Source organism: Paroedura picta, chromosome 7, assembly GCF_049243985.1.
Source record: "Paroedura picta isolate Pp20150507F chromosome 7, Ppicta_v3.0, whole genome shotgun sequence".
NCBI classification, from domain to species: domain Eukaryota; kingdom Metazoa; phylum Chordata; class Lepidosauria; order Squamata; family Gekkonidae; genus Paroedura; species Paroedura picta.
The window spans coordinates 51,882,863-51,895,462 of NC_135375.1; the positions used below are offsets into that span (position 1 = coordinate 51,882,863).

Below are 12,600 nucleotides of genomic sequence, written 5' to 3' on the forward strand. Positions count from 1 at the left end.
GCCCCCGGAAGGAGCAGTCGCAGGGGCGGTCGGCCCCGCCCCCTGCGGCTGGGAGGCGGGGCTAGGCGTCCGGGGCGGGGACCGCGAAGAAGCTTCGAAGTTGAGGCGGGCTCGGTGCTTCCTGCCAAGGCAGCCGTTCGGCGCGGCGGGCAGTAGCCAAATTTAGGGAAGAGCCAGATAAGCTCCGGGACTTTCGTGGGAGACATATGAATCCGTGTGGGAAAATATGGCAACACGGAAGCCGCGGCTATAGGCAGTTCTGGCAGACAGGTAGGTCGCCCTGCCGATCGTATGTAGGCAAACTCGTCTTGGACTTGGACTCAAGTCCTCCTCTAGACTTCTTTCTAGAATGGCCAGCTCGTTTAATGCAGGCTGCAGCACTGGTCCTCCCCGCCCCCCCATCCCGTTTTTGTAAAAGAAAAAAATGAAGAGGCTTTTCACTTGCCCCATTAAAAAGTTACATTTCTGTTAGTTTATAAATTAGACCACTGTGACTGCAAACATAGCAAGATATTTGAGAAGCATAATTGATGAAGCGAGGATAAATCAGCCCAAGCCCAAATATCCCAGGCTATTCCAAGTCTGCCAGTTCTTAGAGGCTAAGCAACGTTGTCCCTGGGAGCATAAGCAACCAAGTGGTCCTCCAAGTAAGCAGGACCCAGACCACGTATGGCCTTAAAGGTCAAGACCAAAACCTTGAACTTGATCCGAAAGCAGGCTGGTAACCAGTGCAGATGCCAAAGCACCGGCTGAATATGGGCCCCCATGATATCCCAGTGAGGACCCTGGCAGCTGCATTTTGCTCTTTGGTAGCCTCTTCGCTTTACAGGTGTGAAATTACTGGCAGTCCCGGGCCCTTGGGAAGCTCGCCTGGCCTCGACCCGGGCCAGGGCCTTTTCGGTCCTGGCCCCAACCTGGTGGAATGAGCTCCTGGAAGAGCTAAGGGCTGTGCTGGAGCTGTCACCTTTCCACAGAGCTCTTCCACCAGGCATATGGTTGAGGCCAGGGCGGGTTCCTGCTATTCAGTCTGGGATCCCCCCATGTCGACCGTGTCCATCTGTTCCCACTCTCATCAGTTGGCCCTGGCTGGTCGAGGGGATAAATCGAGTTAGTAGTTTTCGCCGCCATCTTTTAGTCTTAATAATTTTAGCAATGTAATTCGGGTATTTATGGGGTTTTATTATATTTTTATTCTTTTATTCTGTAAACTGCCATGAGCCGAATTGAGAATGGCAGTATATAAACTCGAATGAATGAATGAATTAATATACTGTAAACCATAGTTTAAGAATCTATGTCCTACAGATCTAAAAACCCTACAGAAACCCTTCACTCAAAGTGAAGCAGACCATAACTATTTGAAATAGATTGGAATGTGGAAGTCAAAACAGGCAATTTATGACTTGGTCACTTGCTTTCACTGAGTTAAAATGTGGTTTGTTTGGAGTTGGGCAGCTAAGAAGTAATTCATATTTTTCCAGCACTCTTTTAGGGTGACCTACCACAGCCCCTGAGATCTGAATTCCAAATTTATTTATCAGCAACTTGCATTTCTATGGTAAACTGAGGTACATGAGCGTCAGCCAGTAACCAAGCTAAAGAAGAAATTATATAATACATTTTATTTTGCAAAATACTATGCTTCAATAAGAACTTTTGTTTCTAAAAGTAATAAAGCAGTATGCAAATTAAGAAATAATTGATTTTTTTATATACAGCCTTTACATTTTGCATTTGTGTTTGATGTTTTGTTTAGTATAATATAAAATTCACATTTACATAACTTCATCCTAAATACAAAATTAAATCCTTTTATTCAGTAATGAAGACCACAAAATTATCTGATAAGACTCTTTTCACATACATGTATGTGTTTTCCAGTGGAACTGTGTATAGACATCCATCTATAGTCCTTGTCGCCAGGTTGGAACAGCCCTATAAAAATAAACCTGATTGAGTATCTTGTAATGAAATTAATATACATTTGTATATTTTAATAATATCCTTTACCTGTGTGGAATATGCATAAGTGGCTCTGTACCCACTGGTCCAATTTCTTTTGTTCGTTCCTCCCAAACTTTTGTAGGTTTGTACAACCTACATGGGTCTCGAGATACATTGATTTCAACCTATTTGAAATTAATATTTTAAAATCAGAAAATGCAACTGTGAATATCAGATTAGATAGGCCTAGAATGGCACTGTTGACTTTGTTCTAGAGGCAAAAGATGTAACCACCAATTTGCCATGCCTTTGACTTTGGTACACTTGAGCAGTTTCCAGATTTTTTAAAGCATGGGAACAAGTTTTCTTTCTGGGGAAAAATTCTCTGTGGTAGTAAGTCACAATGCCATTTAAAGAATACACTTCTGGGAACAAATTCCACTAAATAAAATTAGACTAACTTCACAAAAACATGCTTAAGACACTTCCTAAGCCATTTGTAGCACTTAACAAGTACAGGGGCCTGTGATAATCAAAGGGGGATCCCATTTCTCCCTTAGGCATTGCTGAGCACAAAGCAACTTCAGTCCCCACCACCCACATTTGAACTCATCCACTGTTGGGTCTGCCATGGCTCCCAGGGTCTACCGCTGGACTTGGAGCCATCAGTTCCCTAGAAAATGCATTGGGGGGATTTAAAACCTGCTCCCCAAAGCATGCATGCATTTATTCCGTCATTATATTGATTTCTTTAAGAATTCAGATTCTTCTGCAAACCTGGGGGGACAAGTTTGTAGAAAAATCTGTTTAGGGTCAGTGTGGCTTCAATCTGCGAATTTAGATATCAAAACTAAAATGTAGTTTTAGGAACAATTAATTTTATAATTTTATATTATGCTAAACAATTAAGGTGATTAAGCTCTGATCTGAATAAATTCAAACTAACCCTTTCTTGTCTGAGATCTCAGAAGCTAACCAGGACCAGCCATGCTTAGTACTTTGATGGGATAACATCCAAGAAATCCAAGGTTGCTATGAAGAGACAGGTAGCCTCAAACCACCTCTGAACACATCTTTTCTTAAAATCACAATGGGGTTGCCAAAAATCAGCTAATTAAAGAGGCTAGGTTTTATACCCTGCTTTTCACAACTTGAAGGAGTCTCAGAGTGCCTTACAATTGCCTTCCCTTCCTGTCCACAAAATAGACACTCTGTGAGGTCAGTGGGACTGAGAGAGCTCTGACAGAACCAATCTGCAAAAAACAGTTCTACAGGACTGACTGGCCCAATGTCACCCAGTAGGCAGCATATGGAAGAGTTAAGAATCAAACCTGGCTCTCTAGAGGCTACTGCTTAGGCTTGTGCGATTCGGCCTCCGAAGCGGCCGTTTCCTCCGGGCACAACCAGCGGCGCGCCGCGGGGGGGGGGGGTGTGCCGGCAGCAGCATGACAGCGGGCACAACCACGCAGGCACAGAATTCCGCACCTGCGTGGTTGCGCCCGCTGTCATGCCACTGCCGGCACCATCCTCCCCCCACCCCGCGACGCTGGCTGCACCCAGAGGGAACGGCCGCTTTGGCGGCCAAATCGCACAAGCCTACTACTGCTCTCAACCACTACACCAAACTATCTCTAATTAGGGTTAGACACTTTGGCACCCAAAGCAGCCGGTTGCTCCCGATGCAGCCAGCACTGCACGGTGGGGGGGGGGGGTACGCCAGCATGACAGCAGGCGCCTGCGTATGTGTGCCTGCTAGCGCTCTGACGCCCGCGCTTCCCCTCCGCAGTGCTGGCTGCGTTGGTAGCGACCAGGCGCTGCGGGCGCCAAAGCGCACCAACCCTATCTCTGATTAATCTAAATCCATAGTTTATGGATCTCTCTGATATAGTTGGAAGGAAAAAAATTTAAAAATCTACTTAGGGCATGTTCACATGCAAATCAACCGGAAGAAACCTAAACTATATCCATGAATATTCAGAATGCTCCCTACAGTACATGTTCAATCAAAATAATGGATATTGTGTGCTGGCAGTAAGATTTAACCTGCAAACTTTTCCTCACAGGTCAGGATAAGGGATGCTGAGTCCCCAGCATGCCGAACACTGGGCCTCATAAGACAGAAGCTGGTAATGTCACACTGAATATCATTAGTAATGGTAGTATTTTCACATGCTATTAGGAATAGTACCATACATTATTTGTTAATGTGTATACACAATGATATGTCTACAAAGAAACAATATTCATTACACATAAAAGTTTTTAAAAACATGGAACGAAGTACTCCTAGACATACAAAGTAACTAAGCTGTTAGAGGCAGATTGATCCCCATCTTGATATCCCATATGTATTAATTACAACAAAAGCATTATATGGGCTAGCTATTGACCCTGAGATTTCAACCTTAAGAGTGTGGTCCAAAACCTGAGTAGCAGGGCCAATCTTAATCAACATCATTGTGTAATATCTGCTTAGAAAAAAGCAAAAAAGCTTGCTATGGGTATACAAATGTCTATGGGTATACAAATGTTTTTTTTTTCCCTATTGGGGAGGGAGATTGGGTCTAATGACCCCCCCCCCCCCAATTTCAGAATTTCTGAAAAATCCTAGATTCCAATCCTGGCAAAGTATTCAGATACAGATTTTTTCTGAAATCCCCTCAGATGGAAAAATTGGGGGGGGGGGAAGAAGAGCAGCATACACAGCTGAGCAAATGAGAGGAAGTAGCTCCCCACCTCTCAGCTGTTTCCCCCTATTTTTTCTGCAGTCTCTTTAAACCAGCCTGGTGATGGAGGAATTTACTCCCATTCTCTCAGCTGTTTTCCTGATCTCCCCAGTTCCCAAAAATACCTGGGATTCAGGGGAGGGGAATTTTTGTTTTGTTGGTTTTTTTGGTTTCCCAAAAACCTCAAGAATTTTTTTAGAATGAACTCATGAAGCACTCTTGAGAGAGCAAGTGCAGGAGGAGGCAAAGCTATCAAAACAAACACAGGAGCACTGAATACAGGAGGGTAATTAATTGAAGGTTGTTACGCATAGAAGAATGAGGAGAAGGTCTGCCCCACTGATGCTCAGCAATCAGTTCCAGGATCTGCCTGAGGATTTTGATTCAGGAACACAGGAGCATGAGCAATTCTCCAAGCCCCCAAGAAGACCAGGTGAGGGGTCTAGGTCTTCTCCCCCACATCCCCACGAAGCCCAGGAAACACTTCATAGGGCCCCACAGGCTAGAGTTCTAGGCCTGCTCCCAAGGGTACAAAGAAACAGGTACTGGTAATTGGGGATTCCCTGCTGAGAGGCATAGAGGCCAAAGTGTATAGACCAGACTTGTCTCGAGAGGTCTGCTGCCTACCTGGTACATGTATCAAGGATGTCACAGAATGGCTGGACAGGCTCGTCAAGCCCACAGATAATCACCCCTTCCTTCTTATCCATGTAGGGACAAATTATACTGTCCAGAACAGTATTATGAAAGACTTTGTGGATCTGGGTGGGAAAAGGTAAAGGACCTGGGATTGCAGGTTGTATTTTCATCAGTTCTTCCTATACGTGGCCATGGCTTAGGAAGAGATAGAAAAATCATGCAAGCAAATGACTGGCTACATCACTGGTGTCGTCAGGAAAGGTTTAGATTTCTGGATCATGGTCTACGATGTCAATATGAGGGGTTACTATCAGGAGACGGTGTGTACCTCACAAGGGATGGAAAAAGTATTTTTGGGAGAACCCTTGCACACCTGGTAAAGAGGGCTTTAAACTAAATCCAAAGGGGGAGTGAGACATAAATTCAGAACTAGGTGTGATGGCAAGAACTGAAGATGGGAAGATTGCAAATCTAAGGGAAAAGCACATAAGCAGGGAACTACTAACTTACAAGAAAGTTCAAAAAACAAAACCATGGGGCACACAAAGGATGAATTGCAGTGTCTCTACACTAATGCACAGAGTATGGGAAACAAACAGGAGGGACTAGTAGTCCTAATAGAGGGACTATGACCTAATAGGAATCACAGAAACCAGGTGGGATAAGACAGACAAGAAGTAGGGAGGTGTAGCAATATATGTTAAGAATCTTTATACTTGTGAAAAAATACCAGTACCTGAACATGAAAGTTCAGTTGAGTGTATTTGGGTAAATATAAAAGGAGTAGGCAATGAGTAGGCAATGAGCATTCTATTATTGAGGGGGTTTGCTATAGACCACCAAGTTAGTCAGAGGACTCGGATGAGATACTCCTAGACCAAATTACACAGTTCTCAAAGAGAGGGAAAACAGTGGTCATGGATGACTTCAATTACCTGGATATCTGTTGGAAGACCAACTCTGCTAAAAATACAAACTCCATTAATTTCTTAACTTGCCGACAGCTTCATTTCCCAGAAAGTAGAGGGGGGGACTAGGGGGTCTGATATTTTAGACTTTATTCTCACCAGTAGGGAAGAACTGGTAGATGAGGTAGAAGTAGTGGGCACACTTGGTTGTAGTGACCATGTGATACTGGAATTTACAATTGTGGGAAAGAGTAAACCTTTACGTAGTCAGGACGTATAGACTGGACTTCACGATTTTAACAGACTTAAAGGTATGCTGGGTAGAGTCCTGTAGTCAGAAAGAGATGGGAGTCCAAGAGGGCTGAGAGTTTCTTAAAAGTAAAATACTGATGGCTCAATCAAAAACAATTCCCTTGAGAGGAAAAGATGGAAGGAAGCCAAGGTGGCTCCATAAGCAGCTGTTAAATGATCTCAGGAATAAAGAAGAGTCATTTAGGAAATGGAAAGAAGGCCATATTAATACCCAATGATTGTAGGAGAGTGTTAGAAAAGCTAAAGTTCAATATGAGCTTAGGCTAGCAAGAAATGCTAAACATAACAAAAAAGGCTTCTTTAGTTATATTTCAAGTAAGAAAAAGAATAGAGACACCGTAGGACCACTGAGAGGTCAAGAAAGTGAAATTATAATAGCCTAGGAATCAAGCCCGCTGTAGTCACAATACAGTGGGCGCTAAATTATGGTCTCGGTGCTGGCGAGCCTGCAGGCCGCCGGCACGCAGGACATGGCGGCCTGATGCGGCGAGAGGCCACCGGCTACGCGCGGCTTGCAGTTGCTTCCTTGTCGGCAGGGCGGGTATCGGAGAGATGATGATGAAGAGAGGACTGAACTGCTTAACTCCTATTTCTCCTCAGTATTCTCTTGTGAGGGAAATAGTGAGCATGTCCAGAGGACGGGAACAAAGATGGTGAGGGATTTGGAGACCGAGACGTACAAGGAAAGGTTGGGGAAGCTTTGTCTGTTTAGCTTGGAGAGAAGACTTAGTGGGGATCTGATAACCATCTTCAAGTATTTAAAAGGGAGCCATATAGAGGATGGAGCAGAGTTGTTCTCTCTTGCCCTGTAGGGACAGATCAGAACAAATAGGATGAAATTAATTCAAAAGACATTCAATCTAAACATCAGGAAGAAGTTCCTGACAGAGCGGTTTCTCAGTGGAACAGGCTTCCTTGGAAGGTGGTGGGTTCTCCATCTTTGGAGATTTTTGAACAGAGGCTGGATAGCCATCTGACAGAGAGGCTGATTCTGTGAAGGTTCAAGGAGGTGGCAGGTTACAGTGGATGAGTGATAGGATTGTGAATGTCCTGCATAGTTCAGGGGGCTGGACTAGATTACCCAAGAGGTCCCTTCAGCTCTATTATTCTATGATTCTATGAATGCTAAAATATGCTCAGAAAATACCAATAAGGTATTTTTCAGGCATACTTTTGGCTCAGGAAAATCCAAATATACCCTCCTAATTTTGGCTTTAAAAAAATTGTTTAGTGGTGGAGGGTGCTATCAGGTCTGGATAGGACTGGATTAGAAATACCCCTTACAACTTCTCTTTTAAAGAAAATATAATGGAAAGGATTTATGCACAGTTCAGGAGCTGTTCTGAGAATTAATTATTAGGATTGGAATGCATGACAAATTAGTGTTACCTTTTCTCTCAACTTGGACAGTCTTTTTTCTTTTTCCATCTTTTCACCTTCCTTCATCTGCTTTTCTAAAATCTTAAGCTCAAGTTTGTGTAAATCCTTGAAAAAATACGACAAAAGAAATATTTATTTCTAAGAACAACAATAAAAAGATGTTTTTATATTTACAGCCTCTACAGTACCATCCATTTTTATATCTGCAGCAAGAGTTAGAGGGCAAGTCAGAAAAGAAGTTGTCACTGGACTTGATCATCACATGTACCATGAACAGTTAAGAGAACTGCTGCCCTACTAAATCAATGGGTGCAGTACATCCTGTTTTCTTCAAAGAACTGTGACTGCATGGGTAACATTTTTAATACCCAGTATTTCATAGACCAGCGGCCCCCAACCTTTTTAAGGCTGGGGACCGCTAACAGAGGTGGAAGGGAGAGGGCGGCCCAGGGGCGCTGAGCACTCACGGCAGCTCCGTGGAAACGCACATGCGCGGGGCTTTCGTGCAAGTGTGTTGGTGACCGCTGCCTGCCAGCAGGTGCAAACGTGCTTGGGTGGAGCTCCACGCAAGCACATTTGTGCCCACCGACATGACGACAGCTGCGCCCCCCTCCATGCAGCGCTTGCCGGGCCTTGAGTGAAGACCTGGCGAGTGCCGCGGGGGGGGGGGGGGAGGAAGGTGCCTCCCTCTGCCCCGCCGCAGCCCAGTGGCGAGGCTTTTGCGGCCCACCACTGGGCCGTGGACCAGGGGGTGATGACCATTGTGACAGTTAATTGTTATTAAATCCCTATTAGTTCTTTGGTATCACACAGATAGAATATAAAGCACATTTAAAGGCACACATACACAAAATGCAAACAAGACTACTCACTCGCTCTTGAAACTTAAGAATTTCCTCTGCAGCAGTTCTTTTCCTCTCTTCCCTTTCAACTTCTTCCTTTTTCTCGTTTTCAAGCCTTACAAGGTATTCCTGTTCTTTTTTCTGCCTACCATACTCCTCCAACAGTAACTTCATTTGGAACTGCCGTTCTCGTTCTCTTTGCATTTTTTTCTCCTTCTCTTCTTCTTCTTTGAGTCGAGCCACTTGCTTCATTGCATGTTCTATTGCTTTTTGTCTTCTCCATTTTTCAAGATCTTCTAAACGTGCCTTCCTTTCTTCTTCAGCCTTTTGCTTCTGAGCTTTTTCCCGATGAAGATTTGGGGAGCTCACTTTTTCTGGGCTCTCTTTTGGGGCTAAGATTTTCTCCCTTTCTTGTTGTTTTTTCATCTTCCACTTTTTAATAGCCTATAACAACAAAACTTAATTATATTTCATGTACTGTCATGTGAATTCTGATTTTCATAGACATCGTCTTCAAGCTTTAATTAATATAAACGACTAGGCATTTAGTTATTTTTATTTTTCTCCAATGCAGTTTCTAGCCTTATTTTGTATGCAGTGTTCTTCCCCTGCCCAAAGCTCTGTTGCTGCAAACAATTCTAGCCCCAGCAGAAGACAACAACCTGAATGTAAATACATATCTTTAATTCCCTCCTTAAACTGCAAGTCTAATAGAGGCTCCTGTAAATTGCTCGGCATGGTGACCTTTATGGGGAACAATGCAATGTGCAGTTGGGAGTTTTCTCTGTATCAGCACAAATTGTGTGTGTATAAGCCTATATATAAGCCTAACATACAGGTCAATCCTTTTAGATGTCAAATGGCAGCAGCTACAATATACAGATGAGCTTTTAATTCCCATGAAAATATTTATGATCAGAATAACAACTTTATTACAATACTTTGTATCATAATATGGTTAATTTAATGCTTTGAATAAACATTTTTCAACTTAAAAATGTTTGTTTACAGTGAAAAATTACCAACCTGCTCTTTAAACAGGTACATTTTATCGATATATTAGTATTTGAAGGGTCCGTGGAGGGTGGGAGTCGCGAGGGGGGGGCGATTTGGAAGGGGGGAGGGGCGGGAGAAGGCTCTTGGGCAGGGGGGCGGGGCGGGGCAGCGTTCTGCCAGCCACAGTAGCTCCCTAGCAGCATTGAGGATGCTGCGAGGGAGTGGCTGGGCCCAGCAGAAGGCTCTTTGCGGCCCATATTTACATAACCCCATATTTACATAAATACCAACAATGCTACTGAGGAGGCAAAAACCTCACTATCACTGTTGAGTGTTCAGGTTCCTGAGGGGCTGTGTTCTCAGTAGGAGCACAAATGGGGCAATAGATATAGGGTTTGTGGGAGGGGCAATTATTATTTTTATTTCATTTATATAATGCCCTCCCATACAGTTCATGTGATCCTTCACAGAGCCCAACTATCTGCTCAAAGATAGGGTCACTTTGGTCACGGCAAGATTACAATGTACTTTCTTGTCAAAATTGTCCAACAGTCTACAAAGTCTTGCTTACAGAGCAAAGTAAAAAAAAACATTGCAACCTACAGAGCTAGAGAGATGAGAAGAAAAGTAACCTTTCTGTACCATTTTCTGACACATATGCTGTCAAACCTGCAAGTACTTACCTCCTTTTTCCTTGCTTCTAATATTAGAAATTCTTGATACCATTTCTCATGCTGCTGAATATCTTCTTTTTTCCTTTCACAGAAATAATCATGGGCTTCCTCCATATACGAAGGTTTTCCTTTATGCTTTGTCCACAATTTCAGAAAAATCTGATGATCATATTCATCCCACCCTCCAAATCTTCCTCCTGTCTGCTGAAGAAACTTTTCAAGTTCTAGTACTTCATTGGGCAGATTCTTTTGGTTCTCTTTATTTACTGGAACTTTGCCTTGCCTGAATTTGTTTTCTGTTGCTGAAGTACCTAGTGTCCACATTTCAATTTTTCTCTCCAAGGCATTAAGCTCATTAGTAGAAGTCTTCTCCTGTCTTAGAAGTTCTTCATATCTGTAAAATAAAAAAAACAAATAATTGATTAGAAAAATAATGAATAGTTCTAACAACAAACACACAGTTAATTCTGTAGTTTTGTCTTGCATTCCATACAATGCAGCTTCTTGTGGTGCCTTTGAAACCAAGAATATTTGAAACAGTAGTTGGTGGCTGTTCAGTCAAAAATCCCACTGGGGTCACAAAAGATTTCTGGGTGTATTTAATAAACTTTTTGGCACTGCAAGCCTAAACTATACCCTTCAACATTCACTGACTTCAATGGACTCAGAAACATATAACTCTTGTTCCAATTGCCTCATGAATCTTGGCCAATAAACTTTTGAAATATTCAGGGTTCAGACAGTATGTATGCAAAAAAAAAATTGCTTTTACTGAAAATGTAGAAATAGAGAAACTTTAGAAATCTAAGCTGAAAATCCTGAAATATGGAAACAGATCAAGCAGCACATAGTTATTTCAGAGTGCTTCACATATATTATCCTTACAACAATCCTGCAAGTTATGCCAGACTTAGTGTTTCTGTACTGCAAAAAAGAGCAGTCTTCCTGGCAGAGGTAACTGATGCACAATTCTCCACAGGAAACCTAATCATTTTCAAAAAACGGTAGTATCACTTCTATAGTTTAATTTTAAGAGACATAGACTGATTTCTGTGGCTATATGCAGTTTTCTTAATCAAAATAGTAAAACCAAAGAAAAAAATGAAGAACTATACCAATATATATTTTCAAACAAACTGCTCAGTTTTAACCAAAGGTTTAGAACCAAGGAAAGCAGCATACGTTTGTCGTTGTTCTTCTTTGAAGTTGTTTATTGAATTTTCAATGTCTTCCATAATTTCTTTGAGTCTGTCAACAACTGCAAGACAGGAAAGATAAGATTAATAACGTAAAGTAGTTCTCATATAAAATGCTAAAAATATATAACAAATTTTGGTAATTCAGCTGAGTTTAGAAGATGGAGGAGATGGTGGTGTTGGTTTTTATATGCTGCTTTTCTCTACCAGGAGTCTCAAAGCAGCTTACAAACAGCCCTGATATTACTGCTCGGTCTGAACAGCTTTCTCAGTGCTGTGGCGAGCCCAAGGTCACCCAGCTAGCTGCATGTGGAGGAGCAGGGAATCAAACCCAGCTCGCCAGATCAGAAACTGCCACTCTTAGCCACTATACACTTTATTCTTTATTTAAAGAATAAAGAGATTCTAGACAAGTAGGAATTTCCTGTTCACACTGTTCCTAATATTCTTTAATAAACATTAAAATCCCAGCATCCAATAAACTCATACTAAGGATAATTACATTGTCATCATCAATAGAAAACCTAGCATCAAGTTTCAAAACAAAATGAAGTAACTCTTCTATGACAACAAAACTAGAATGAATACAGATCAGCAATTCTCATTAAAAATTACAAGTGGACAGCATCCTTCATCTAAAAATTGCATTGGAATTCTAACCATGCTTATTGAGAAACCATGCTCAGTCTTCAACACAATTTCCTCCCTGCTAAATGTGCACAGCCCTGACCTGAATACCCAGGCTACACAATCTCATCAGATCGTGAAAGCCAAGCAGGATCTGCCCTGATTACTATTTGGATGGGAGACCACCAAGGAAGTCTTAGGGCCATAAAGCACCTGAGTAAAAATCTGAAATACTAACCTTATGCAGATGCTTTTCTTTTAATGTTTTACATGATGCCGTCTGCATCCAGCAGCAAACCGGCAGCTAAATATTCCATTTTAAAGCAATAGTTGGGGAATCCGAAAAAGTGGATTCT

At 42.4% G+C, this 12,600-nt stretch overlaps 1 protein-coding gene and 1 long non-coding RNA gene across 6 annotated transcripts in view; one reads left to right on the forward strand and one right to left on the reverse strand.

The window, feature by feature from the left end:
- The first annotated feature begins 80 nt into the window (after positions 1-80).
- Positions 81-10,654, forward strand: LOC143840905 (uncharacterized). The gene is made up of 3 exons (XR_013232472.1): positions 81-270; positions 4,008-4,070; positions 10,513-10,654. It is a non-coding gene; the product is annotated as an uncharacterized LOC143840905 (long non-coding RNA).
- The window catches only part of CCDC112 (coiled-coil domain containing 112), a 52,725-nt gene continuing 41,784 nt past the window's right edge, over positions 1,660-12,600 (reverse strand). For 2 of the 5 annotated variants that reach the window (XM_077344325.1, XM_077344329.1), the window contains 6 exons: positions 11,604-11,679; positions 10,431-10,815; positions 8,782-9,195; positions 7,919-8,014; positions 2,011-2,129; positions 1,663-1,935 (listed from right to left, as the gene is read on the reverse strand). In XM_077344325.1, the coding sequence (XP_077200440.1) occupies positions 1,905-1,935; positions 2,011-2,129; positions 7,919-8,014; positions 8,782-9,195; positions 10,431-10,815; positions 11,604-11,679 (1,121 nt within the window). In that variant the 3' untranslated portion in view covers positions 1,663-1,904. Of the gene's footprint in view, positions 1,936-2,010; positions 2,130-7,918; positions 8,015-8,781; positions 9,196-10,430; positions 10,816-11,603; positions 11,680-12,600 lie in introns of all 5 variants that reach the window. The other 3 variants (XM_077344328.1, XM_077344326.1, XM_077344324.1) reach the window with 2 other exon arrangements.